At 34.4% G+C, this 26788-nt stretch overlaps 5 protein-coding genes across 6 annotated transcripts; 4 read left to right on the top strand and 1 right to left on the bottom strand.

Moving 5' to 3' along the window:
* The first annotated feature begins 1746 nt into the window (after positions 1 to 1746).
* On the top strand, positions 1747 to 3515 carry LOC143469101 (uncharacterized). The gene is made up of 3 exons (XM_076966662.1): positions 1747 to 1886; positions 2188 to 2295; positions 2535 to 3515. Exons 1-3 carry the CDS (start codon positions 1800 to 1802, stop codon positions 2658 to 2660), a joined length of 321 nt encoding a protein of 106 aa, XP_076822777.1. The 5' UTR covers positions 1747 to 1799; the 3' UTR covers positions 2661 to 3515.
* Positions 3516 to 5588: 2073 nt separating this feature from the next.
* On the top strand, positions 5589 to 7359 carry LOC143468831 (uncharacterized). Its single transcript, XM_076966258.1, has 5 exons — positions 5589 to 5769; positions 5980 to 6081; positions 6437 to 6631; positions 6765 to 6887; positions 7129 to 7359. Exons 1-5 carry the CDS (start codon positions 5701 to 5703, stop codon positions 7216 to 7218), a joined length of 579 nt encoding a protein of 192 aa, XP_076822373.1. The 5' UTR covers positions 5589 to 5700; the 3' UTR covers positions 7219 to 7359.
* A 4469-nt stretch (positions 7360 to 11828) lies between these two features.
* LOC143469121 (cystatin-A-like) lies at positions 11829 to 12964 on the top strand. Its single transcript, XM_076966691.1, has 3 exons — positions 11829 to 12011; positions 12223 to 12324; positions 12680 to 12964. The coding sequence occupies exons 1-3, from the start codon at positions 11943 to 11945 to the stop codon at positions 12803 to 12805; spliced, it is 297 nt and encodes a 98-aa protein (XP_076822806.1). The 5' UTR covers positions 11829 to 11942; the 3' UTR covers positions 12806 to 12964.
* Positions 12965 to 19205: 6241 nt separating this feature from the next.
* LOC143468829 (cystatin-A-like) lies at positions 19206 to 21294 on the top strand. The gene is made up of 5 exons (XM_076966257.1): positions 19206 to 19353; positions 19915 to 20016; positions 20372 to 20566; positions 20700 to 20822; positions 21064 to 21294. Exons 1-3 carry the CDS (start codon positions 19285 to 19287, stop codon positions 20411 to 20413), a joined length of 213 nt encoding a protein of 70 aa, XP_076822372.1. The 5' UTR covers positions 19206 to 19284; the 3' UTR covers positions 20414 to 20566; positions 20700 to 20822; positions 21064 to 21294.
* An 826-nt stretch (positions 21295 to 22120) lies between these two features.
* Positions 22121 to 26578, bottom strand: LOC143468828 (cystatin-A-like). Of its 2 annotated transcripts, none has more exons than XM_076966255.1 (4): positions 24821 to 24968; positions 24499 to 24666; positions 23361 to 23459; positions 22121 to 22766 (listed from the first exon to the last, which is right to left on the bottom strand). In XM_076966255.1, the coding sequence occupies exons 2-4, from the start codon at positions 24580 to 24582 to the stop codon at positions 22647 to 22649; spliced, it is 303 nt and encodes a 100-aa protein (XP_076822370.1). In that variant the 5' UTR covers positions 24583 to 24666; positions 24821 to 24968; the 3' UTR covers positions 22121 to 22646. The 2 variants fall into 2 exon arrangements, with proteins under 2 accessions (XP_076822370.1, XP_076822371.1); XM_076966256.1 differs by lacking the exon at positions 22121 to 22766 and adding an exon at positions 22774 to 23175 and having other exon boundaries at positions 24821 to 26578.
* Between the last annotated feature and the right edge of the window lie 210 nt (positions 26579 to 26788).

Genomic DNA, 26788 nt, shown 5'->3' with positions numbered 1-26788 from the left:
TTTGTCCATCAACAAAAAAATGCATCCGACATAGCTTGTAGATTGATCACTGTAACCAACAATACTAGATAAACTTAAGCAAATTTTTAAATCTTGTGACGAAACTAAATGTTTGATTTTAATGATGGTCACATCCATTGGAATCGGGAACAAAATTACCTCTCTCCAATAGCATGCAATTGGCGCATAGACACCTGGTAGCTTAAAGTTTATTGGTAGCTCATGGAATACAGGAATGGTTAAGTAATTTAACATTGTGTTTAACATTTAACACGAATTTTACTCCAAGCAAGAAAAAGAAAAAAGAAATGTAACATTGGCAACATAACGTAAATTTTTTTCCTATTCAGACTAATCGTAACATATAGGTGTGGCATGATATTACCTAAAAGGAATTGATTTCACTATAAATTCTCCAAATGCAGCATTATGTAGTATACAGTATGAGTGTTTATAGGTTATCTATGGACTTTAAGCGTCTTGCTCTGATGATCGTAGCTGGTAGATATCAGCAACGCATCGTCTATAGCCTCAGTAAATATCCAATCTGTTTACAATTAACGTCGTCCTTTACGTCATCCTTCAACCGATATGAAATAACATGCAAATTAATTTAGTTATGAAAACATTTAAATACAATAAGGAAAAAAATTTTCTTTTGATTATTGTTTACATATAATAGCAATAATTAGATGATATCATCTGTTGTATGAAAATGCCTTACTGTGATCTGGATTTGCTTTGCATTTTACTTTGTTAGCTTTATGGTGAATAAGCATGACGTTCTATTATATACACAGCCTGCTGGGTCAAAATACGTTGTATCACTTTACGTAAGTAGCGATATTAACGCGCAATATAATCTGACTTAATAAGACATCTTGCGTTTATGAAAACGAGTGAAAAAAATTTCGTCTATGTGCAATATCGTCTAAACTGTAAAGGAAGCACCTTCAACTAATATCGCTTCGTGTGTGTCAGTTTTTTTTTGTCCAAAATCTGCAGAATCGCTGCTTGTTATGATGACGTAAAGTCAGTGCAAGTCAAATTAGCGCCACCTACATATAACCTACTGCAAACGCAAGGAGTTACATGAAAGAATCTTTACAGTTTACATCAATATAGTTGCAAATTTCAATCTATAATACTTTATTGCAATTGAGTTCATTTCAGACAAAACATACGACTTGTAAAAATATTTTTGGGAACGTTTTGTTTCTATATAGTAGTTTCGCTTTTGGCAATAAAAAGCTCTCTTATGTGCTTGAGCAATGTAAGAAAAATAGTTTTATTTTTTCACGTGAACCGCGAATTAATGGTTAAGGTGCTGTCCTGGCTCAATTCTCTACAGTAAATTAAATCTTTTCGTACTAAATAACAACATTTTGCACATTAAAAATTGTCGTTTAAAATCATCTAAATTTACGATGTGAGTAATTTACAATGCATGTAGGCTGTGTACAAGCTGTTACAGACATTTACAGTCAATAGAACGGCGGATATCATCATATCTACAAAATATGGTTAATTGCAAAACAATGCATCCAATCTGTTTACAATACACAGTATTACTTCTTTTACCAATTCATAAACAAAATATAATATGCAAAACAATTTTGGTTGTGGCAAAACCTATATACATACTGTACATTAATGCCGGAAATTTCGTTTTGCATACACTGTTTTGTTTTCATACTCAATCTATATAAATGCAGTAGTATTTTTTGAATAAAATTAGTTGCTATTTGATGTTTGATGAATTACTAGATCTTTAACCCGGAAGTTTGAAGAGACACAAAATGTCGTTAAATCCATGTTACATACCCTTCTTCGGACCTGGACTGCAGCTCTTAATCACGGAAACTGCTAGGGCCATTGCAGCTGGGGTAAATATAAATGGCTAAATAGAAATAAATAAACATAGAGTAAATGGCTGTAGCATATACTAGTGATTTATATAAATATATTTGATAAACATATATATATATGTACCTCGTATTAATGTGCATGCAAATTACAATACCACCTCGTATAGCAAAATAAGGTAAATGTGAGCCCAGAAGTTTTTCTGCGTTTACCTAATGAGTTGTATAAATCAAACGCAGGTTTCATCTTATATTTTAGAGTAGCAACTTTTTTGCGATGAACGATTATATCAGTATAATGTTCGTTGTAATAATTGAACAGATTAGACCGGAAGTGGAAAGACAAACTGGACAAAAGTACACGACGTACGAACCAGAACGATCTGTTCAAGAAATTATTACGAGAACGAAATTTATGTATTTCATTACAGTAAGTTATCTTTAAAAAAACCTAAATTTTGATTACTTCATTATATAGTACATTTCCAAAATCACTTTTCTGTGCTTTGTGTAGTCAGAAGATTCAGATGAAAACGATTTTCTTATTGAAAATTACTCTAAAATCTAGCTTAGTTTATACAGTGCTAACAGTCATATAGACATTTTGTTTGTCTCCATATGATCGGACAATAATTTAACAGCAACTTATCAAAAGCTTCGTATTCGCAGGTCGCTGTTGGAAATGGCGCATACATTCGTATACAAGTTCTGTGGACACTGGATCAAAATCAAAAGTTGACCCTAGAACGAGTTTGGGAAAATCTGTCTGAGTCTGACCCAGTTCAACCAAAATAAAATTTATATATTCACATTTATTCGCGTTTGTCACGACCTGCATATAACCTATTGCGTCTATAATCAGAGCAATCAGCGAAAAATTATTGTCTAATAAAATTATGCATTAGTAAATTTTCTGGTTTTCTGAAAAACCAAATATCTTAAAACGTTGAACCCAATGTATGCAATAGACAGCACAATAACACCAGTTTGAAATTTACGATATTTTACTCGGAACTATAAAACGACCCAAACAAAACGTTACTTTGATCATTGGAGCAGACTCCAATACACCTTTTTCAAGCATATTCACCTGGTTACTTGAAATCACAACAGTATGATGAAATCACTGTTGTATGTAAATGTCTTGTTGTGATCTGGATTTCTTTACTGTTCTATTGTTATCATACGTTAGGTAAACAAGCCTTTTATAGTGTACATTAGTCTACCGAGCTTAGATGTGATGCATTATTGCCTTAGATGATGCATTATTATTGCCTAACTGAGTGATCGCAGCAATCTTTAAACGCAACGTAAACTGATTCAGTACAATAACATAAGCTTAATACGTTTATCAAATCGGTTTACGTCGTTTTCCTTTGCTACTGCCCAAAACATTTTTCAAACGATAAATATAAATTGTAAAGATATTTTCTTGTAATGTTTGTCTCTATCTGGTGCTTTCTGTTGTCAACGGAAAGCTTACTTGTGTGTTTCCGAAAAATGTTAAAAATAGAATTGTCTTCCAAGTAAACTTTTAAATTTTGACTGGTGACCAGTGAGTAAAAAGTAGAACGCACAATTGCGACTCTCACTCCTGTTAAGTCATCGCAGGGAGCAGGGAACAGGGAACAGGGTTCTTGCAAATTTTAGCAGTAAAATGCTGGATTTAACGTTGGCTGATGTGTTATGGTTAATAATGACGTACTATACTATTTCGCGTAAAGGTGTTTAATATCAATAAATATTTTTAAATTGGTTTACAGTATTGTTTTTTACAATATGTTTCACATTATTGCAACTCTATACTCAAGCATTCTTAACGTCTGAACAAATGCAAATCATCCTGTTTGTTGTGTTGTGAGGAAACTCACCCACATTCTTGTCTTGTGATATTGCAAAAGTTCAATCAAATTAGACTGAATTGCTTCTGTCACCAACTGTTTTAAAATTTTAAAGATGAACCTACACATGATAGAAGAGTTTTGATAACAGACGATAACACAGCAAGAAAAACTTCATTAAAAATATTCTAATTTTTAGGGTTTTGCTTTGGAGTTTCTGTAGGAAATTACGTAATTATCACAATGTTGAAATGTGGGAGATAAAGTATATTGTTTGGTTTTTGGTCTATTTTACTGTACTAGAAAATCTTCCCTGTTGCTACGGATACGTTCACGGCATAGTTGCTAATTCTGAGGCATGACATAATGGTATAGTTCTAAATAGACTATTTACGAAATTAATTGTGTAAAATTTCCGGACGAGAACTTTATTGACAACATATACAGCAGTTTTGCTGTGTGAAGGCCTCAATTCCTTAAGGTTTTAGTTATTGAAATAATATTAACTTGTAAACAATTTCTCCTGTAATAAGGTGAAAATACACACAGACATGCCCACAAAATTCAATCAAAGATTTCAGGAAGCATCAATTGTGATTCATTCAGGACTTTTGGAAACTTTGAGCAACGCTGAATTCCCCAACACAACGCTGCCCACTCAGCACTTCCTGTAAATTTTACGTTGACTAACAAAACTCCCCGTGTAGGTTGTAAGACTGGAAAAATTTATCTTCTAAAAGCCGTAGATGAGCGTCTATATCAGCTTTCAGAGACAAAGCAGTTTGCCAGTCATTAGCAGAACATGTGCAGGTGGCAAGGAATGTAAGGCGAAACGTTTTGTAAACAATACACCCGTCCCAAACTTGCGGGTTTAGTATGGTGTGTGGCATGGTAATATTCATTCTCGGACTGAGGAAAGTTTTTGCACGACTTCAATCCGGCGATGATTCTGCATCGCTCGAGCCCCGGTTACGTAGCTAGCCTTTGTGCAAGTTACGATTGCCAGATTTTTTTTATTTTAGAACTAGCAAGTCTCGTTAATGTTTTGGTTTGTTGTAGAGCCACTGGAATACGAACACGGAACACACGAGCGGCATATACTACGAGGGCTGCGCTTTAACCACTCGGCTATGCCCAGCCGACAATTTTATTATTTGTTAATTTTTTATATTCTTGATAAACTATTTGGAGTCCAGCAACTCGAAACATGTATAGTCTCCGTTGGCTGTGTACCTTATGCAGCGTCATACTTATTTACCAGACATCTAACAGCGTTATGTGATAAGTAATTACCTCATACAGGTTTTTAGCGTCTTTCACGGCGAACCACGACGCCAGAGTGACGCGTGAGTGTTGGTGATATTTTTATTTAAAAACTACAAAGAAAATAAGGGTTAACTTAGAGCTAAAGCTTACCAGGAAAAATCACTGTAACAGCAGAGAACTGAAAACTTTCTACCAAACCAATAATACTGAAACTGAGTTTTTTTTTAAATGAAGTAGCGAGAAAATCGAGAGAACTTGTCAATCAGAAGAGATCCTTGTGGAAAACACCCGAGAAACACAGCAAAATAAGCAAATTATAACTCAAAGATGTAAAACAAATGTAAGCCACAAAACACGTAAACAAATCCAGTTCGTCAAATAATAAGGACGCAAGAAACGATAAATTACAGGACATAAACAACTATAGGATAAATCAAGATGTAACAATGGTGCTGAAATAAAACTAAATGCTTTGTGAAGTGTTGTCACATTTGTTACATCAGCAGTAGAATGCAAAACAAACCCAGATCACAACAAGCCATTTACATATATAACAGTTTATATCATCATAACATATCATTGTTGTTAGGTAAATCATCTATAAAAGCTAGTACATTTGCACAACAACGATACAGTCCGGTCAGCATACATAGGCATAAGCAATAATAGTTTTGAATATTTGATCAGCAGGTTACTAAGTCGTTTCGGATTGACTTAAACAATTTATCATGGCATGCCTAGGATGTCTTTCACCTCAACGCACAGCGACGGAGGTTGTTGATGCAATTGCAATAGGAGTAAGTTTTACAGTTTTTGTATGATTGCAAGTTAGGCTGTAAAATTACATATTATACGAGTATATTTTGGTTAATGTTGTTGGTGTGATTTTGTAACATACTTCACAACGATATCGTACCTTTCTCGATATGGTCTATACACTTACTCACTTCATTGCATAACTTCATTTCCAATGCTTGTTTTGAGTTCAATCCTTATGCCGTGTGCAGGTGAGACCAGAAGTGGAAAAGCAAACTGGAGAGAAATACACACGCTACTTTGCTGTCAGCTTTAGATCTCAAGTAGTAGCAGGAATTATGTACTACATCAAGGTAAAATTGCACGTTTGCATACATCAGTTTCAACTTTGAAAAACATGTTTAAGCTTTTGAATTCGTTCCAAGTTACCCTAAAACCGTGAATGAATAACTTTCTTATTTACCGAAAATAAATACAAGAAATGTTCCGGTATATTCATTTGAACACAATCTTTTCCAAGCTTGACTTTGCCTTATTCAAAGATTTAGGAAACCAAGATAACGTCATAAGTATATTTCAGAAAACAATCGTTTGATCCATTTTCGTATTGTTTCTTTATTGTTTATGTTTTTTGTCATGTTGGTTGATTTTGATACAAAAATAATTGAACGCTTAGTCAAAGTTTGATGTATGTTTTACTCTTTTCAGATTGATGTCGGTGATGGAAATTACATCATCATCAGAGTTTGGTGGAACGTAGAACAAAGATTTCTGCTTGAGGGAGTCAAGACAAACGTGAAAGAATCCGATCCAATTGAACCATTTGACAGCAACAACTTTTTACAAGATGGTGATTCCACTTTTCTACCAGCTACGGAACGCATTCAGGAAATTGCTAACATTGTAAGTTTCAATATGTACATGATAAATCAAACACAAGAGAATATTTCATTCTTTGATTAACATAAAGTAAAAAACTAAAAATGATTTAGTAACACATATTGAACAATATGTACTTGCTTTCGCTTGCGTATAGGTAAAACCGGAAGTCGAAAAGCGAACCCACGAAATTTTCAACAAGTTCGTCGCAGTGTCGTATCGTGAGCAACTCGTGGCAGTATTACGTGTATTTGACGCCATGATCTTGTTTCACATAAAGGTAGGAATGTTATCAGCACAACATTTCTTCATTAATCTTACTATGTGGGGAAATATGAAATATGATTTACTTCACATATCAACGTCATCTTACGATTCGTATTTCTCTACTTCGCAGAACTTACGAACCTATTCGATTTGCACAGAAATTAAAATGAAAAATATTGTGATATTTAGCCTTATACATAAATTCTATAGGACGGTAACGGTAATTTTAATTGTTATCGTTTTATCATCTCCAGGTCGACGTTGGAGATGGACGACACATTCTTACAACTGTTTTGAAAACATTTCAAAACAACTATGTGCTTGAGGATGTCCAGAAAATTTAAGCAGAAGCTGATAATATTGACGACATGTCTTTATAACTTCACGTTACAACGTGTTAATATGCATGACATCTATGTATTTTATTTGAAATCGGAAAAACGTTTATTATCTTAGAGAGAATAAATCAACCGACATAGATGTAACACGAAGCAAGGCCAAATATAACAAGTTAGGGTTACGATCAGACAGTAAATTCCGCTGTGCCAGTTCGAAACAGTCAAGATTTGTGATTTGCCTGCAAACGCCGTTTTATGTCAATATTAAGTCCAAATTACTCATGCTTTGAAAAAACGTTGTGAGATAAAATAAGAACAAATTTCAGATTTTGCCTTGATTTATCCAAAAAAAGCAATATCTAAAATGTACTTTCGAACTGAGAAAACTGAAGGTCATTAGATACGGTTACGGTTGCTATGGTGTGTCTGTATCTGTGAAAGGATGTTTAGCAGGTTGAAACAGCTTTTTAGGTTATATTTGAAAACGCATTTGACGAGTCAGCTAAGCGGTGGGCATTTAGACTGACTTCTTTAATTCTTTTCTGTGTTGAGCATGACGGTCTCGCTTGTATATTGTGACATTCACAGTATAACAGATAAACTATTGCAAAAAACAACTTTGCAGCAACATCCTGTTGAATAAATCAGTTGCAGTTGCTCTCTAATATTTTATGGAATAAGTCACTACATTGACTTTAAGTATCATTAAATTTAAAACAGACAGTGATTAAATCTTGATTATTGGCCATGTTACATTGATTCATAATTGAACCGGCAACATTGTTCACGGCACCTGTAATTGCAGCGGGTTTAAGTTTCGGAAAACTAGTGAATGATTGTCATGATATAAAAATAAAAAGGCAACCAACGTCACACCGATTCAATCGTAGTTCCCTACACTTTGCTCATACGTCAGTTACATGAGCGCACAGTAGTCTGCAAAAATGCATTTTACAGAGCAATGCAGCCTACCAACAATTAATAGAAACACGTGGACAACCAGAGTTCCTGTCTACCAAACGTCTCACAGTGAAATGCATTAGGGATTCCGGTTATGACTATATAGATATCGTAATGCTATGTTGCAATACAATTCATGTCTTTTTTCACTGGGCTGGTATATAAATGCAGCTGCATACTCAACTGTAATCTAATGTTTTATAATTTAACTTACCATCGTAGGTAATTGAATTTTTACAAAATGAAAATGTCATTTTATCCCTGTCACATAAATGGTGGTATTGGACCTGTTGTTATAGTGTCAAATATGGCAAAAGCAATAGCAACCTTGTTAAGTCGAGAAAAATTAAAAAATGCCACAAGGTTAATCCTCAACTGCAATTACTCTTTCTGCTTCTTATCATAGGTGAGGCCGGCCGTAGAGAACTTGACTGGACAAACATTCACCACATATGACACCGTTATGGCTGATCACGAAATTGTGAGCAGAATTGGGACGAGATCGGTATTACATCATGGCAGGTATAAGCGTATCGCTTTTTTAGGAGAATATACGCACAAGAACACAGATCTTGCGTTATTTAATCGACTTAGAAATTATTATTAATTAGCTATTAAGATTGTTATGCATTATAGGGTTTTAAATCTATTGTACAAATTGCTTGTGAGCAAGTTATTACAGATAACTTTTTTGTGTCATATCAGGATGCTGTTGGCGGTGACGTATACTTTCGCATGTCAGTAATGTGGACTACAGGTCCTGACCAAAATTGGGAAAACCTATCGGAATCTGACCCACTTAAACTAAGCTACACACGATTTTTCACTGAATATTATTACACATAATATAATTTCTTCCGTATAGTGTATTTTTATTTATAGACTACTTGAAATATGGAACAAATAATAAAATGATAAACTACTTGGAATTATTAAAGCGCAAGAGCCAACACAATAGAAAATTGAACTGATGCAATTATTTCGATCGTTGCTACAACCGCACATCATTTTTAAATCGTGTGGTTTCTGTATAAGCAGAAAAAGTATAAATGGAAAGAAACATACAATCATAAGCTGTGAAGACTAAACTTCATAACAAGCTTGTTCAAGAGCGATTTTAACAATTAAGAATTTGAAAGTTATGAATTATATGAAAACAAAGACATTGACAGATGTTTCCATGACTACATTAGCAGAAGTTGTCAATGAAAATCCATATATAGGGTGGTGTTAATTCTGCTTCGAAATTTCAATCAAAAATACGGCTGCACCAAATGAAATGATATAATCACGTTTGAAAATTAACTTCTCTTAACAAGACAAACTATTGCATTAATGTTAACATGCAACTTTTATTTGAAAGAAGCGAAACTCAGAACATCGTCTATGGCCAAAGCGTGCAAAGGTCAGCCATAAAATATCTCACCACAGAGCTTTTTTTTCCAAAAAACCAACCTTATTTCTTCTTTGTATAAGCATAAACTTTAGTATTTACTAACAAAAATTATATGCGCTATGGATATAGTCTTTTGCTCAGTAAGTGAAACTATTAACGAGGTAAGCTGAACGTGATCAAATGCGTCGACAAAATACACTAAATTTTGCCAAATTGGAAATATTACTCATTTGTTATATTCTGTTAAAACCTTTTAGGGAGTTGTCAATTCCGAAATACAAAGAGCATAGATGCATCCGTATCTAAAATAACCCTCACAATCAACACTTCCTAAGTTTTACATCCATCTATTAAATTTTTTCTTGCATAGGTCGTCCATGAATGAAACAGCTGTCAATCATTTGGCTCACCCACATTCTTGTCTTGTGATATTGCAAAAGTTCAATCAAATTAGACTGAATTGCTTCTGTCACCAACTGTTTTAAAATTTTAAAGATGAGTCTACACATGATAGAAGAGTTTTGATAACAGACGATAACACAGCAAGAAAAACTTCATTAAAAATATTCTAATTTTTAGGGTTTTGCTTTGGAGTTTCTGTAGGAAATTACGTAATTATCACAATGTTGAAATGTGGGAGATAAAGTATATTGTTTGGTTTTTGGTCTATTTTACTGTACTAGAAAATCTTCCCTGTTGCTACGGATACGTTCACGGCATAGTTGCTAATTCTGAGGCATGACATAATGGTATAGTTCTAAATAGACTATTTACGAAATTAATTGTGTAAAATTTCCGGACGAGAACTTTATTGACAACATATACAGCAGTTTTGCTGTGTGAAGGCCTCAATTCCTTAAGGTTTTAGTTATTGAAATAATATTAACTTGTAAACAATTTCTCCTGTAATAAGGTGAAAATACACACAGACATGCCCACAAAATTCAATCAAAGATTTCAGGAAGCATCAATTGTGATTCATTCAGGACTTTTGGAAACTTAGAGCAACGCTGAATTCCCCAACACAACGCTGCCCACTCAGCACTTCCTGTAAATTTTACGTTGACTAACAAAACTCCCCGTGTAGGTTGTAAGACTGGAAAAATTTATCTTCTAAAAGCCGTAAATGAGCGTCTATAAAAGCTTTCAGCGACAAAGCAGTTTGCCAGTCATTAGCAGAACATGTGCAGGTGGCAAGGAATGTATGGCGAAACGTTTTGTAAACAATACACCCGTCCCAAACTTGCGGGTTTAGTATGGTGTGTGGCATGGTAATATTCATTCTCGGACTGAGGAAAGTTTTTGCACGACTTCAATCCGGCGATGATTCCTCATCGCTCGAGCCCCGGTTACGTAGCTAGCCTTTGTGCAAGTTACGATTGCCAGATTTTTTTTATTTTAGAACTAGCAAGTCTCGTTAATGTTTTGGTTTGTTGTAGAGCCACTGGAATACGAACACGGAACACACGAGCGGCATATACTACGAGGGCTGCGCTCTAACCACTCGGCTATGCCCAGCCGACAATTTTATTATTTGTTAATTTTTTATATTCTTGATAAACTATTTGGAGTCCAGCAACTCGAAACATGTATAGTCTCCGTTGGCTGTGTACCTTATGCAGCGTCATACTTATTTACCAGACATCTAACAGCGTTATGTGATAAGTAATTACCTCATACAGGTTTTTAGCGTCTTTCACGGCGAACCACGACGCCAGAGTGACGCGTGAGTGTTGGTGATATTTTTATTTAAAAACTACAAAGAAAATAAGGGTTAACTTAGAGCTAAAGCTTACCAGGAAAAATCACTGTAACAGCAGAGAACTGAAAACTTTCTACCAAACCAATAATACTGAAACTGAGTTTTTTTTTAAATGAAGTAGCGAGAAAATCGAGAGAACTTGTCAATCAGAAGAGATCCTTGTGGAAAACACCCGAGAAACACAGCAAAATAAGCAAATTATAACTCAAAGATGTAAAACAAATGTAAGCCACAAAACACGTAAACAAATCCAGTTCGTCAAATAATAAGGACGCAAGAAACGATAAATTACAGGACATAAACAACTATAGGATAAATCAAGATGTAACAATGGTGCTGAAATAAAACTAAATGCATTGTGAAGTGTTGTCACATTTGTTACATCAGCAGTAGAATGCAAAACAAACCCAGATCACAACAAGCCATTTACATATATAACAGTTTATATCATCATAACATATCATTGTTGTTAGGTAAATCATCTATAAAAGCTAGTACATTTGCACAACAACGATACAGTCAGGTCAGCATACATAGGCATACACAATAATAGTTTTGAATATTTGATCAGCAGGTTACTAAGTCGTTTCGGATTGACTTAAACAAGTTATCATGGCATGCCTAGGATGTCTTTCACCTCAACGCACAGCGACGGATGTTGTTGATGCAATTGCAATCGGAGTAAGTTTTACAGTTTTTGTATGATTGCAAGTTAGGCTGTAAAATTATATTTTATACGAATATATTTTGGTTAATTTTGTTGGTGTGATTTTGTAACATACTTCACAACGATATCGTACCTTTTCTCGATATGGTCTATACACTTACTCACTTCATTGCATAACTTCATTTCCAATATTTGTTTTGAGTTCAATGCTTATGCCGTGTGCAGGTGAGACCAGAAGTGGAAAAGCAAACTGGAGAGAAATACACACGCTACTTTGCTGTCAGCTTTAGATCTCAAGTAGTAGCAGGAATTATGTACTACATCAAGGTAAAATTGCACGTTTGCATACATCAGTTTCAACTTTGAAAAACATGTTTAAGCTTTTGAATTCATTCCGAGTTATCCTAAAACCGTGAATGAATAACTTTCTTATTTACCGAAAATAAATACAAGAAATGTTCCGGCATTTTCATTTGAACACAATCTTTTGCAAGCTTGACTTTGTCTTATTCAAAGATTTAGGAAACGAAGAAAACTTCATTGGTACATTTCAGAAAGCAACCGTTTGTTTCATTTTCATATTGTTTCTTCATTGTTTATGTTTTTTGTCATGTTGGTTGATTTTGATATAAAATTATTCAAAGGTATAGTCAAAGGTGGATGTCTGTTTTATTGTTTTCAGATTGATGTCGGTGATAGAAATTACATCATCATCAGAGTTTGGTGGAAAGTAGAACAAAGATTTCAGCTTGAGGGAGTCAAGACAAACGTGAAAGAATCCGATCCAATTGAACCATTTGACAGCTGATAATAATGAAGACATGTCATTATAACTTCACGTTACAACGTGTTAATATGCATGATATCTATAGATCTTATTTGTAATCGGAAAAACGTTTGATATCTTTTGCGAGAATAAATTAAACGATTAAGATGTACCACGAAACAAGGCCAAATATAACAAATTAGGGTTACGATCAGACAGTAAATTCCGCTGTGCCAGTTCCAAACAGTCAAGATTTGTCATTTGTCTGCAAATGCCGTTTTGTGTAAGTTTTGAGTCAAAATTATTCATGCTTTCAAAAAACGTTGTGAGATAAAATAAGAACACATTTCAGATTTTGCCTTTATTTATCCAAAACAACAATATCTAAAATGTAATTTCGAAGTGAGAAAGCTGGAGGTCATTAGAAACGGTTACGGTACCTATGCTGTGTCTGTATCTGTGAATGCATTGTTAGCATGTTGAAACAATTTTTTAGGTTTTATGTGAAAACGTGTTTGAGGAGTCAGCTAAGCAGTAAGCATTTAGAGTTTAGACTGACTTCTTTAATTCTTTTCTGTATGGAGCATGACGGTCTCGCTCGTATATTGTGACATTTACAGTATAACAGATAAACTATTGCAAAAAACAACATTGCAGCAATATCCTGTTGAATAAATCAGTTGCAGTTGCCCTCTAATATTTTATGGACTAAGTTACTACATTGACGTTAAGTGTCTTTAAATTTAAAACAGACAATAATCAAATCTGAATGAATAACCAGGTTACATTGATTCATAATTGAACCGGCAACATTGTTCACGGCACCTGTAATTGCAGCGGGTTTAAGTTTCGGAAAACTAGTGAATGATTGTCATGATATAAAAATAAAAAGGCAACCAACGTCACACCGGTTTAATCGTAGTTCGCTACACTTCGCTCATACGTCAGTTACATAAGCGCACAATCGTCTGCAAGAATAGTTTTTACAGAACAATGCAACCGACCAACAATTAATAGAAATACTTGGGCAATCAGAATTCTAGTCTACCGCAACCTCCCACAGTGAAATGCAATAAGGATTCCGGTTAGGATTATATAGATAACGTAATGCTATGTTGCAATACAGTTCATGTCTTTATTTACTGGGCTGGTATATAAATGCAGCTGCATACTCAACTGTGATTTAAAGTTTTATAATATTACTTACCATCGTAGGTAATTGGATTTTTACAAAATAAGAATGTCATTTTAACCCTGACAGCGCTTGCCCAAACTGGTGGTGTTGGACCTGTTGTTATAATGTCAGATATGGCAAAAGCAAAGGTTGTCCATAAGTGAAACATCTGTCAATCACTTGGCTCACACGCGATTTTATCTTGTGATATTGCAAAACTTCAATCAAATTAGATTGATTTGCTTCTTTCACCAACAGTTTTAAAATTTTAAGATAAGCCTACACATGATAAAAGAGTTTTGATAACAGACGATAACACAGCAAGAAAAACTTCATTAAAAATATTTTAATTTTTAGGGTTTTGCTTTGGAGTTGCTGTAGCTAGAAATTACGTAATTACCACAATGTTGAAATGTGGGAGAAAAAGTATATTGTTTGGATTTTGGTCTATTTTACTGTACTAGAAAATCTTACGTTAAACTAGAATTACCAATGAACGTTAAGTTACTACAAAAGTTATAGCATTTCGAAACATAGGCTACTTCTCAACAATATCGTTCCGTTCTCAATGTAGCCTACATACCCTCTTCGTTTCAAATTCATTTTCAGTGCTTGTTTTGAAATAAATCCTTTCTCCGAATAGGTGAGACGAGAAGTTGAAAATTTAAATGGAACGACATACACCCAATACTTTGCCGACAACTTTCGCAAGCAAATGGTAACAGGATTGTTGTACTACATCAAGGTAAGATTGCACGTTTGCCTACAACCATTTCAGCTTAGAAAACATAACAAAAATATACAAGAAATGTTTTTATAATTTCATTTGAACACAATTTTTCGCAAGCTTGACTTTGCCTTACCCAGGGATTTTGGATTTATTTGTCATGCTGGTTGATTTCGATGCAAAATTAATTGAAGGTAGTTAAAGTTCAATGTAAGTTTTACTCTTTCCAGGTTGATGTCGGTGATGAAAATTACATCATCATCAAAGTTTTGTGGACAATATCACAAAGATTTGAGCTTAAGAGAGTCAAGACAAACGTGAAAGCATCCGATCCAATTGAACCATTTGACAGCTGATAATATCGAAGACATGTCATTATAACTTCACGTTATGACGTGTTAATGTGTATGATATCTATAACTTACTTGTAATCGGAAAAACATATTTGCTCATAGTTATTTGCTTTGTTATTGTATTATTGTGTTGACTTTGTTTTGTTGATTTAATTTCTTTCATGAAAATAAATCGACCGACTAAGATGTACCACGAAAAAAGGCCGAATTTAACAAATTCTGGTTAAGATCAGACAATAAATTCCGATGTGTCAGCTCCAAACAGTTGTGATAGCGTGATATGTTTCTGCTCCCTGCATGCACACTGGAGTGGTGAGTTCTTATAAATTCAGGTTGGGTATTCGCATCAAACCCGAGATCATACTCATTTAATAATAACATCATACAACTTTTCAACCATTCGCTTAGGAATATCACTTAGCTGGGCTACGTTAGCTTCAAGTGGTACGCAAACAATCCTACGACAAGAATGATTGTATTTAAAGACAAAAGATTTAGCCTATATTGCGTTTTTAGATTATTCCAGTATTGAAACTAAGGCAAGAACGCCCAGAATTTGGTTATGAATAGATTGCTTGATATATACTTTTAAGACAATGCAGCTCAAAAAAATAAAACACATTGGTGAAACTCCTACAACAGGCATTTCTAAATTTAATTGAAAATAATTTTCCAGGAGGATGTTAAGTCGGCATCATACATATACAGCATACGTTTTTATTATAACTTATTATGGCATGCAAAGGATGTCTTTCATTTACACAGCCAGCTACGAATGAGATTTTTGCAATTGTAGCTGCGGTAGATTTCAAATATTTTGTGACATCAGTTGTAGGCTGATACCTATGTATAGTTATATAGTTATTATCGCTCACACAAACAAGTTTTAATTATCTTTTTTTCTAAAAACCAATGTACACTTTTCTTGGAAAAATCCAAATCAGTTGCTCACTTTGCTGAAAAACTAAACTGCTATTGATTACGTCGCGACCAGCAGCCTGCAGTCATGTTACAAACAGCAGCCTGCCAGTCACTGAATAGCAGCAATAGCAATAGAAAACAGCAAGCTTCAGCACTCGCTCTTTTGGTTATGACCCCGCCTCCTTCACTACGGTCCTGTGGGTGGTCGACTTACCGGAGTTTTACTGTACAGTATATCTAATATCGGGTTATTTGTTAAAAAATTTTCTTCAGTTGAAACAAGAAAAGCATGTTTAAAAATTTTAATCTTAAGTTAACACAATTACAGTAGATCTACACATGTTTGGACGATTTTTGTCCATTCTAGCATGTTGGTGTCAATGGCTTCATCCAGCACCAAATTGCTCATATGGCGTGTTTTCCTCTTACTACCACTTAAACATAACACTTTAAAAAATTACATAACTGATTGAAATGAACCATTAGCGATAATTATCTAAAGTTGTAAATGTTTGCAGCAGCATGTTAATGTGTAGAGTTTGGTTCTAGGTCGATTCAGCTCACGAACGATTCAAACGTGGACAATTTAACCCTGGACGATTCAACCCACGCATGGTTCAAACCACGCACGATTTTACCCCCGAACTAACTGACGAACACAGTATTTTTGTGGCAGTGTGAAACTGTGAACTTGTAATCAGTGGTATAGGTGTATTATGTTGTTGTGTTGCTATATTGCGGCCGAGGTATTTAGGCGACTTTTCTGTGAAGGGCCCTCATAAGGAAAATTTCCCTTTAAGAACAATCTCTTTGTTTACGATTATTTAGTGGACTTCCTGATCTTTTCTGTTGTGCTCTTATCAGTAAGTGAAATGACCAACAATCAACGAGGTAAACTGAACGCGCTCAAATGCGTCGACAAAATACACTAAATTTTGCCAAATAGTAAATATTACTCATTTGTTATATTCTGTTGAAACCTTTTAGGGAGTTGTCAATTCAGAAATGCAAAGAGCATAGATGCATCCGTATCTAAAACAACCCTCACAATCAACACTTCCTAAGTTTTACATCCGTCTATTAAATTGTTTAATTGCTTGCATAGGTCGTCCATAAATGAGACAGCTGTCAATCATTTGGCTCACCCACATTCTTGTATTGTGATATTGTAAAAGTTCATCAAATTAGATTGAATTGCTTCTGTCATCAACAGTTTTAAAATTTTAAAGATGAACCTACACATGATAAAAGAGTTTTGATAACAGACGATAACACAGCAATAAAAGTTTCATTAAAAATGTTCTAATTTTTAGGGTTTTGCATTGGATCTTCTGTAGGAAATTATGTAATTATCACAATGTTGAAATGTGGGAGATAAAGTATATTGTTTGGCTTAGGGTCTATTTTACTGTACTTCAAAATCTTCCCTGTTGCTATGGATACGTTCACGGCATAGTATCTAAGTCTAAAGGCATGACATAATGGCATAGTCCTAAATAAGCTATTTGCGAAATTAATTGTGTAAAATTTCCTGACGAGAACTTTATTGGCAACATATACAGTACTTTTGCTATGTGAAGGCCTCAATTCCTTAATGTTTTACTTTTTTAGTTATTGAAATAATATTAACTTGTAAACAATTTCTCCTGTAATAAGATGAACATACACACAGACATGCCCACAAAATTCAATCAAAGATTTCAGGAAGCATCAATTGTGAATCATTCAGGACTTCTGGAAACTTTGAGCAATGCTGAATTCCCCGATATAACGCTGCCCACTCAGCACTTCCTGTAAATTTTACGTTGGCTAACAAAACTCCCTGTGTACGTTGTTAGACTGGAAAAATTTTATCTTCTAAAAGCCGTTGATGAGCGTCTATAAAAGCTTTCAGCGACAAAGCAGTTTGCCAGTCATTAGCAGAAAATGTGCAGGTGGCAAGGAATGTAAGGCGAAACGTTTTGTAAACCACACACTCGCCCCAAACTTGCGGGGTTCAATGTTGGTAAAGTCGTATAGCATGGAAAACTTTATTCTCAGACTTAGGAAAGTTTTTGCACGACTTAAACCCGGCGATGGTTCCTTATCGCTCGTCATTCCACAGAGCTAGTCTTTGTGCAAGTTACGATTGTCACACATTTTTTATTTTGGGTTTTATTTTTGATATAATACCGCCCGAATTTAGAACTATCCTCCAGGTTTAATGAACATGAGCAAGCGTTGTGAAAGCTTTGTTCAAGACGTTATAGGGCCACTGGATATCGAACACGGAACACATGAGACGCATTTAATGCAAGAATGGCGCTATAACCACTCGGCCGAAATGTCCAGCCGAAAATTTTAAAATTTGTTAATTGGATAGTCTTCATAAATTTGGGACTCTAGCAAATCGAACCATGTATAGTCTCTGTTGGCTGTGTACGTCACGCAACGTTATACTTATTTACCAAACACCTAAAAGCAGTAGAATTATTCAGTAGAATTCAGCAGTAGAATGATTAAAGCAAGAATAGTTTCAATTTAAAATGAAACGCAAGATGTTTTATGTATGTGTTTAATCAGACATTGTACCGCATCGAAATACCATGGTTCCTTCGATTTCTTCTTTGGCTGTATACGTTATACAACGTCGTACGTATCTTTCCAGTCATCTAACAGCAGTAGAATGCAAAACAAACTCAGACCACAACAAGACATTTACATACAACAGTATATATCATCATAACATATAATTGCTGTCTATATTGTCATGACTCAACTCTGTCATCATAACTACATGTCTGCTTTCACTTGTGAAATAAACAACTTTACAGGTGGGAAATAGGAAGAAGAGCTACAGTAAGTTAATTAACTGTTAACTTGCGCAACATTTAAATTTAAATATCAAGGGAATCTTTGTGAATAATATCGATGGCAAAATATAAACTTCGTTAATAATAATAATAATAAGTTAGACCAAATGTAAGCCACAAAACACAATAAATCGAGTTCATCAAATAATAAGGTCACAAGAAACGATAAATTACAGGATATAAACAACTATAGGATGAACCAAGATGTAACAATAGTGCTCCAATAAAACTAAACGCTTTGTGAAGTGTTGTCACATTTGTTACATCACCAGCAGAATGCAAAACAAACCCAGATCACAACAAGACATTTACATATACAGCAGTTTATATCATCATAACATATCATTGTTGTTAGGTAAATCATCTATAAAAGCTAGTACATTTGCACAACAACGATACAGTCTGGTCAGCATATACAGGCATACGCAGTAATAGTGTTGAATATTTGATCAGTAGGTTACTAAGTCGTTTCGGATTAACTTAAACAATTTATCATGTCATGCCCAGGATGTCTTTCACCTCAACGCGCAGCGACGGAGGTTGTTGATGTAATTGCAATAGGAGTAAGTTTTACAGTTTTTGTATGATTGCAAGTTAGGCTGTAAAATTATATATTATACGAATATATTTTGGTTAATTTTGTTAGTGCGATTTTATAATTATATATTATACGAATTTCAGGGGTGTTCAAATTTTTTCTGCCTTGATCCACCACAACCAAACCTGACAACGTGATGATCCACTAAATACGAATAGTAAACATACTGGACATGCTTTAATTTTTATGTTGCCTTATTTATGTAAATGTACCCTACATTGTAGGGTCTACAACATATTTATAACTTTCTAAAAGTCAAAAGTGAATTGTGCTACAGCTGCAAGATTGATTCAAGACTATATTGAAAGATCCACACAAAAAGTTGAAAAGATCCGGATCCGGATCGAGATCCGCCATTTGAACACCCCCGTACGAATATATTTTGGTTAATTTTGTTGGTGTGATTGTGTAGCATACTTCACAACGATATCGTACCTTTCTCGATATGGTCTATACAATTACTCACTTCATTGTATAATTTCATTTCCAATGCTTGTTTTGAGTTCAATCCTTATGCCGTATGCAGGTGAGACCAGAAGTGGAAAAGCAAACTGGAGAGAAATACAAACGCTACTTTGCTGTCAGCTTTAGATCTCAAGTAGTAGCAGGAATTTTGTACTACATCAAGGTAAGATTGCACGTTTGCATACACCAATTTCAACTTGGAAAAACATGTTTAAGCTTTTGAATTTATTTCAAGTTATCCTAAAACCGTGAATGAATAACTTTCTTATTTACCGAAAATAAATACAATAAATGTTCCGGTATTTTCATTTGAACACAATCTTTTCCAAGCTTGACTTTGCGTTATTCAAAAATTTAGGAAACCAAGAAAACTTCATAAGTGTATTTCAGAAAGCAATCGTTTGATCCATTTTCGTACTGTTTCTTTATTGTATATGTTTTTTGTCATGTTGGTTGATTTTGATACAAAAATAATTGAACGCATAGTCAAAGTTTGATGTATGTTTTACTCTTTTCAGATTGATGTCGGTGATGGAAATTACATCATCATCAGAGTTTGATGGAACGTAGAACAAAGATTTCTGCTTGAGGGAGTCAAGACAAACGTGAAAGAATCCGATCCAATTGAACCATTTGACAGCAACAACTTTTTACAAGATGGTGATTCCACTTTTCTACCAGCTACGGAACGGATTCAGGAAATTGCTAACATTGTAAGTTTCAATATTTTCATGATAAATCAAATACAGGAGAATATTTCGTTCTTTGATTAACATAAAGTGAAAAATTAAAAATAATTTTGTAACACATATTAAACAATATGTACTTGCTTTCGCTTGGGTATAGGTAAAACCGGAGGTCGAAAAGCGAACCAACGAAGTTTTCAACAAGTTCGTCGCAGTGTCGTATCGTGAGCAACTCGTGGCAGTATTACATGTACTTGAGGCAATGATCTTGTTTCAGATAAAGGTAGGAATGTTATCAGCACAACATTTCTTCAGTAATCTTACGATGTGGACAAATATGAAATATGATTTACTTCACATATCAACGTCATATTACGATTCGTATTACTATTTTTCGCAGAACTTACGACCCAATTCGATTTACACAGAAATTTAAATGAAAAATATTGTGATGTTCAGCCTTATACATAAATGCTGTAGGACGGTAACTGTAATTTTAATTGTTACCGTTTTATCATCTCCAGGTCGACATTGGAGATGGACGACACATTCTTATAATTGTTTTGAAAACATTTCAAAACAACTATGTGCTTCAGGATGTCAAGAACATTTAAGCAGAAGCTGATAATATTGACAACATGTCCTTATAACATCACGTTACAACGTGTTAATATGTATGATATCTATATATTTTATTTGTAATCGGAAAAACGTTTAATATTTTTCGTGAGAATAAATTGAACGACTAAGATGTACCACGAAACTAGGCCAAATATAGCAATATTGGGTTACGATCAAACAGTAAATTCCGCTGTGCCAGTTCCAAACAGTCAAGATTTGACATTTGTCTGCAAACGCCGTTTTGTGTCAATATTAATTTAATTAATTAATAATATTAATTAATATCCGGGCTCCGGCTCCAAAGCCCTGGTAACAACTATTTCAATAACAGTAACGAACTAGCTACAGTGAGAACTCAAAATACGCCGTTCAAGACTGCCGCCAACCAACCAAAGCGATGGATCACCAAGATAAATACTGCATGCTAACCTGGAATGTGTTTTTATAGGCAAAAACGAGTCTGGATAATGACTTACTATGCATAATTTGGGGAAAAAGGTTTTTCTGCATACCATGGAAGGTTACATTCTTTATAAACAGCACGGTAAAATCATGGTGTAATATAACATAAAATATCCGCTCTGCATGCATAAGGTAACCTTTAAATGAACTACAGCAATTTCTCGCTTAAGTAAGCATTCTGGACAAAGGCACAAAAATTCGTCACAAATACTGGATTCTTGTTTGTAAGCATTTTATCTTTTATGAATATCAAAACAGATCAAACTTTGCCTTTGCGCAAGTAGCAAAAACACACTGTCAGAGATTTCTCAACAGCGGATTCTGCTACAGTTATATATTGTACCTTGAAACTTTATTTTCTGTAGCCCAACACAGTATACAAGAGTCTAAGAGCAAGACAGTATATAGACAGACTGTAATTGTAACAGAAGTTACAAAGAAAATAATCAGGTTGACATTTCCTAATTACGCTTAAACAACATATGGTCGCAACGGCCATTCAGGTTCAAGTTGTGTATTTATCCGATTACTGCACATTTTACAATAGCAAACAATCACATATAGCCACAGTCAATCATGATCGGTAAGGGCGAATTTTTAAAATGTAATAAAATAACTAAAAACACATGACCAGAGTCCAAAAGATTACAATATTGCTTCAATTATTATATTGGCAGGCAATTCGGACACATATATCGTAGGCAAGTGCATGTCAAGTGTTGATGCATAGGAGCGTACGTCAATGTATATTATAGTTTACTACAATTTATGGAAGCTAATTGAGCACATGGCAGGGCACAAAATACTATGCTGGCATCTTGTATAAAATATCATGGAGTTTTCTTCACATGAAAAAATAAGTCTTTCATGTTATATACATAATCCCGCTGTCTCAGAAAATATTTACTGCATTTGAAGTTAAATAATGCACAATCGGAAAAATATGCAGCGACAACAAGTGATAAATGAGCAAAATTTGGTAAAGAAAGCAATATTCCTACATGATTATTTTGAGCTTAATATACTAAAAGTATTCAATGGGATCATTTTCTGTTTTATTTTCCTGCAAACCCTCTAGGAATGGCTGCTGCTGCAGATTCCTGAATATCTTAACATGCACAAATTTTCCATCTCCAATATACACCTGCACAAAAATTCATACTATATGCATTCATAACAGTTTCTACGAGAATAAAATGAAAGAATAACTATCAATATCGCAAATATCAACAGCGTTACCTGGTAGCTAACTACTACATTAATATTGGCTTTAACCTACACCTACATCCACACTTGTTTCAAATACCAGCCATCATTTCAGTGACTTCGCATAACCATTAGTCATGTCATAGACTGCGATACATTTGTGCAATAATTGCTTAATTTCTTAATATCAACAATTCATTAAGTTGACTGGTTCACTTGTCCAGTACTTGCCCTTAACTCTAACTAATTGATATCGTTTCAAAGGCAACTTAGAAAAACTCAAGAGCTGCCAACCTGGCACATTTGCAGAAAACAATCCCCACTGAAACAAATTATTTGAATGGAGCCTGTATAAATTTAAAATTGATTTTGTAAAATTATAAAAATTAGTAATTGTCAAAAAGAGTGCTTTAGCAGTTAACAGAGAAAAAACTAAGACTCAGAAAAGACTTGGAACTTATACCCAGATCTACAAATTGACCTAAATCGAATAAAGATACGAAACATCCAGAACAATATCACTTAAAATTACCTTAATGAAGAACATAGTGCCTGCCACCACTTGAGATCGGTAGGTAACTGCTACGAATTCATCATTCTTACCAATCTTCATTTCAACATCAGCTTTTACCTGAGATGCACATTGAAAGAATTACCTTACGGCTACACTTTTCAACACAAACGTTTTAAGTATCATTACAGATAACAATTTTGGTCAAACTACACACTAATCAGTGCCAAATTTGGAATCTTTCATCATTGGACAGAGTTAAGCTCTGGTTAACAGGTTTTTCTTAATTTATTTCTGGAAAGATGTTTCACAAAAATGTTATTTAAGTTCAAGGTGCGCACTATCATTTGATATGTATATATACGAGAATAAATTTTATACTACAACAGTTTGTATTACCAGCCAACTGTTTTACAGACAAGTAGTAGGCCAAATCCAAATCTATTTTATTGACCAAAATTGTAAATCTCAAGCGTTTTTTTCCTGCCAAAACGTTAAGTTGCCATGAATGCTATCAGCAACTGACAAAGATTATCTATACTGTGGTAAGCTAAACCTTGTAGCGTTATTAGAGGAATTTAATTGGTTAAAAGCTTTTATCGTACCTAAACATGCCGTTTATCTCTTAATTTGCTAGTGAAGTACAGGTAGTCACTTCAAAGTTTTAATTGAATATACTGTTTTTGTCTCTGTGTGTCTAAATATCAATATTGAATTTTTTTCCAAAAGCATCTTTGTAATGTTCAGTGTCAATAATGCTTAGCACTATGCATAACCAACCAATAAGTCAACTCCTGTGAATACATACTGTAGCATGATTTTGGCAATATGCACAACTGTCTATTTCCATCAAAGCTTTTTTTATTTTATCAAGTGTTATAAATCTTTGCAAGTTGTACAGAGGGCAGTTAAGCTCCTTGTGTTTTTATCTATTTCTTTGATTTAAAAATGAGTTAATAAGTTTTTGAATATGGTCTGTGTGTGCCTTTTCTTTTATGCTGTAAATCTTGGAATTGTTTGACAAAAACCCCTGGGAAATCTGTTCTCAGAATGTTAAAATTAATTTTGAGATCCCAATATTAATAAATATCACACATATATATTTATAAAGGTTTTCCTGATTATGCGCGAACATTTTTCCTGATGATTAACTGCTTACCATGTCACATAATTGCTGAATATCACTTGTTGCAGGTTTTTCTCCTCCCAAACCACCCGGATGTGTTTGAGGAGCTTGTTCCATGTTTCAAGTTTTGGTAGAATTTTGCAATCAATCAATCAATCAACCAAGTTCCTTGCAACTTAGAATCAAATCAGACACATATGCCTGAGGTTAAACAAAACAATATAAATTGCACATATAATGTATAAACTGATACTACTAAATATCATATAATTTTGTAACTATTTAAGTTTTCCTTATTAACAAGTACTTCCTGACAGAACAGTCAAAAACCAAAGCAAAGCAAAATAATACAAACCTAGTGTCTATGCCGTACTACTAGTTTTTAAACAAAACCAATCGATTTACAATTCGATGCTGCATATTGATGTATATTATAACCAAAAAAATTTACAATATTTAATTAAGACACTTGTAGAGCTATTAAAAATACATCACTGACACTATCGTTTATGTGACTACAAATAGGGTAAAAAGGACTTTAGGGTGTTATGCATTATGGCGAAATACATTCTGCAATAACAATGAAATTGCTGACTAATAACTGGAATAAATATGCAACACAGCATTTGCATTATGTTTGTGCATGACCTGAAGGATATAAAACAGGATATCAACATATATCCTATGCAATGATGACAATTTAACTAAATTTTGAAAACAGTGCAGTTTTGGGTAGAAAAATTCCCTGTGCAACAAACAATGAATTAGTGCACACAGCACGAATTTAAAACTCCACATGTACTGAAGTAACAAGTATCACAATCTCTACTTCAGAACACATAACTCTGATGCTTCCATGGACTGAATATAGTATCAGAGCCAGAGTATAAAAGAAAAGAAATATATCCCACACAGATATGTATTAAATATACTTCTAGGTAATAGTTCACCTTGACAACCAGTAATGCATGGCATGAAATGCACCCTGGTTTTCAGTTATCTTTTTCAATAATAATGGTCTGGTGTTGCTGTCTCATGATGTTATTCTAGACTTCAGTGGAATTGAAATGACTTATCATGATATCAATAAATTGCACATTTTTGTGAATAACCTTTGAATAGTCAATATCAACACCCTTGTGAAAAACATCACGACTCGAGAAGAGACTCATTCAATACACATTTAGGTCAAACAAAAGCAACCCAAGCTCTAACTTTATAACCTTGAACTATAGCTGTGACCAAATTTCATTGGAAGTACAACAACAACTGAGTCACAACTCACAATATAAACAACCACGGATTTTGGTTTGGATTTGGCAACTACCCAGACTGCAGAGTTTTAAGTAGGGGTACTCAAACTCAATACAGTTTTCCGTGAGCAACAGTGGCGCGCTTTCAAACTGGAAAATTTGCCAAGTGTGCAGGGGTGGCGCACTTTAGCACTTGGTGACTTGGGCAGAACTTCTGTGCCCACTTTAATTGATATAAAGTATAAGTTAGTCAAACTGTGTACACTAACTATACGTAATTGTGCACCTAAGAGTGAACTACAAGTGCATGCAAACATTTTTGCACATCTGCACTTGTCAATTTTAGTTACTTGCCGTACACAAGACTTGTTGAAAACGGCAATACTCTGCAATTAAAGCAACTGTTAGGCGACCGCAAGTTTAAAAGAGGTACAAAAAATTGCAAATCCACAGTAAAATTATGTGACCTCAGTAACTATGTTGGCATTACTCACAGTCACAAGACATAAATTTCCCAAAACAAGTTGCAATCACTAAACAGCCTGCAAACAATTTCCTGTTGATTGCTTGTGACTGCGTTTTGTGTTCGATTCTTTGTGATGTGATATCCGGTGCTAATTGGCATAGCTGTACGCTGTAATGGTTCACACCCAATAGGATTCTTTATTCTACTAAAACCCAGTCGAGGAGACGGTTATTTTGCTGTCTTGACTCAATGCTATGTTTCACCAATGAAGAATCAATATAATCAGGTTAAATCAATGTCGACATTTGTTCTTATTGATTTCAAGCTAACTACGCAGTTTAGCTAGTGACAGTTGGGTAATATTCAACATCAAATTAATCATGTAAGCGATTGAGCTTATATAAGCAGTCAAATTACAAATAATTTAAACTGAAGCGACCGCTAAGTAATGTCTGCAATAAAACAATTGAACTTTCCAGTAGTGAAAAGCTTACACGACTTTGGAGACTGATAATAATTCAGTAATCAATAAACCAGAAATTACAACCAACCACATGCTACAACTGCTTAACTTGATAGTATGATCGCTTCGTTCAACTACAAG

The sequence above is a fragment of the Clavelina lepadiformis genome, chromosome 8, assembly GCF_947623445.1.
Source record: "Clavelina lepadiformis chromosome 8, kaClaLepa1.1, whole genome shotgun sequence".
Taxonomy (NCBI): Eukaryota; Metazoa; Chordata; class Ascidiacea; order Aplousobranchia; family Clavelinidae; genus Clavelina; species Clavelina lepadiformis.
This window is presented reverse-complemented; position numbering and strand designations above follow the sequence as displayed.

Bases quoted from the DNA above. Each gene is read 5' to 3' on its own strand.
- LOC143469101 (XM_076966662.1), top strand. From the start codon at position 1,800: ATGTCGTTAAATCCATGTTACATACCCTTCTTCGGACCTGGACTGCAG. The intron at 1,887-2,187 runs GTAAATATAAAT...ATAATTGAACAG, and splicing joins CTAGGGCCATTGCAGCTGGG to ATTAGACCGGAAGTGGAAAG. The intron at 2,296-2,534 runs GTAAGTTATCTT...TCGTATTCGCAG, and splicing joins AATTTATGTATTTCATTACA to GTCGCTGTTGGAAATGGCGC.
- LOC143468831 (XM_076966258.1), top strand. From the start codon at position 5,701: ATGGCATGCCTAGGATGTCTTTCACCTCAACGCACAGCGACGGAGGTT. The intron at 5,770-5,979 runs GTAAGTTTTACA...TGCCGTGTGCAG, and splicing joins TTGATGCAATTGCAATAGGA to GTGAGACCAGAAGTGGAAAA. The intron at 6,888-7,128 runs GTAGGAATGTTA...TATCATCTCCAG, and splicing joins TGATCTTGTTTCACATAAAG to GTCGACGTTGGAGATGGACG.
- LOC143469121 (XM_076966691.1), top strand. From the start codon at position 11,943: ATGGCATGCCTAGGATGTCTTTCACCTCAACGCACAGCGACGGATGTT. The intron at 12,012-12,222 runs GTAAGTTTTACA...TGCCGTGTGCAG, and splicing joins TTGATGCAATTGCAATCGGA to GTGAGACCAGAAGTGGAAAA. The intron at 12,325-12,679 runs GTAAAATTGCAC...TATTGTTTTCAG, and splicing joins GAATTATGTACTACATCAAG to ATTGATGTCGGTGATAGAAA.
- LOC143468829 (XM_076966257.1), top strand. From the start codon at position 19,285: ATGTCATGCCCAGGATGTCTTTCACCTCAACGCGCAGCGACGGAGGTT. The intron at 19,354-19,914 runs GTAAGTTTTACA...TGCCGTATGCAG, and splicing joins TTGATGTAATTGCAATAGGA to GTGAGACCAGAAGTGGAAAA. The intron at 20,017-20,371 runs GTAAGATTGCAC...TACTCTTTTCAG, and splicing joins GAATTTTGTACTACATCAAG to ATTGATGTCGGTGATGGAAA.
- LOC143468828 (XM_076966255.1), bottom strand. From the start codon at position 24,582: ATGGAACAAGCTCCTCAAACACATCCGGGTGGTTTGGGAGGAGAAAAA. The intron at 23,460-24,498 runs GTAAGCAGTTAA...TGTGCATCTCAG, and splicing joins TTCAGCAATTATGTGACATG to GTAAAAGCTGATGTTGAAAT. The intron at 22,767-23,360 runs GTAATTTTAAGT...ATTTTTGTGCAG, and splicing joins GCACTATGTTCTTCATTAAG to GTGTATATTGGAGATGGAAA.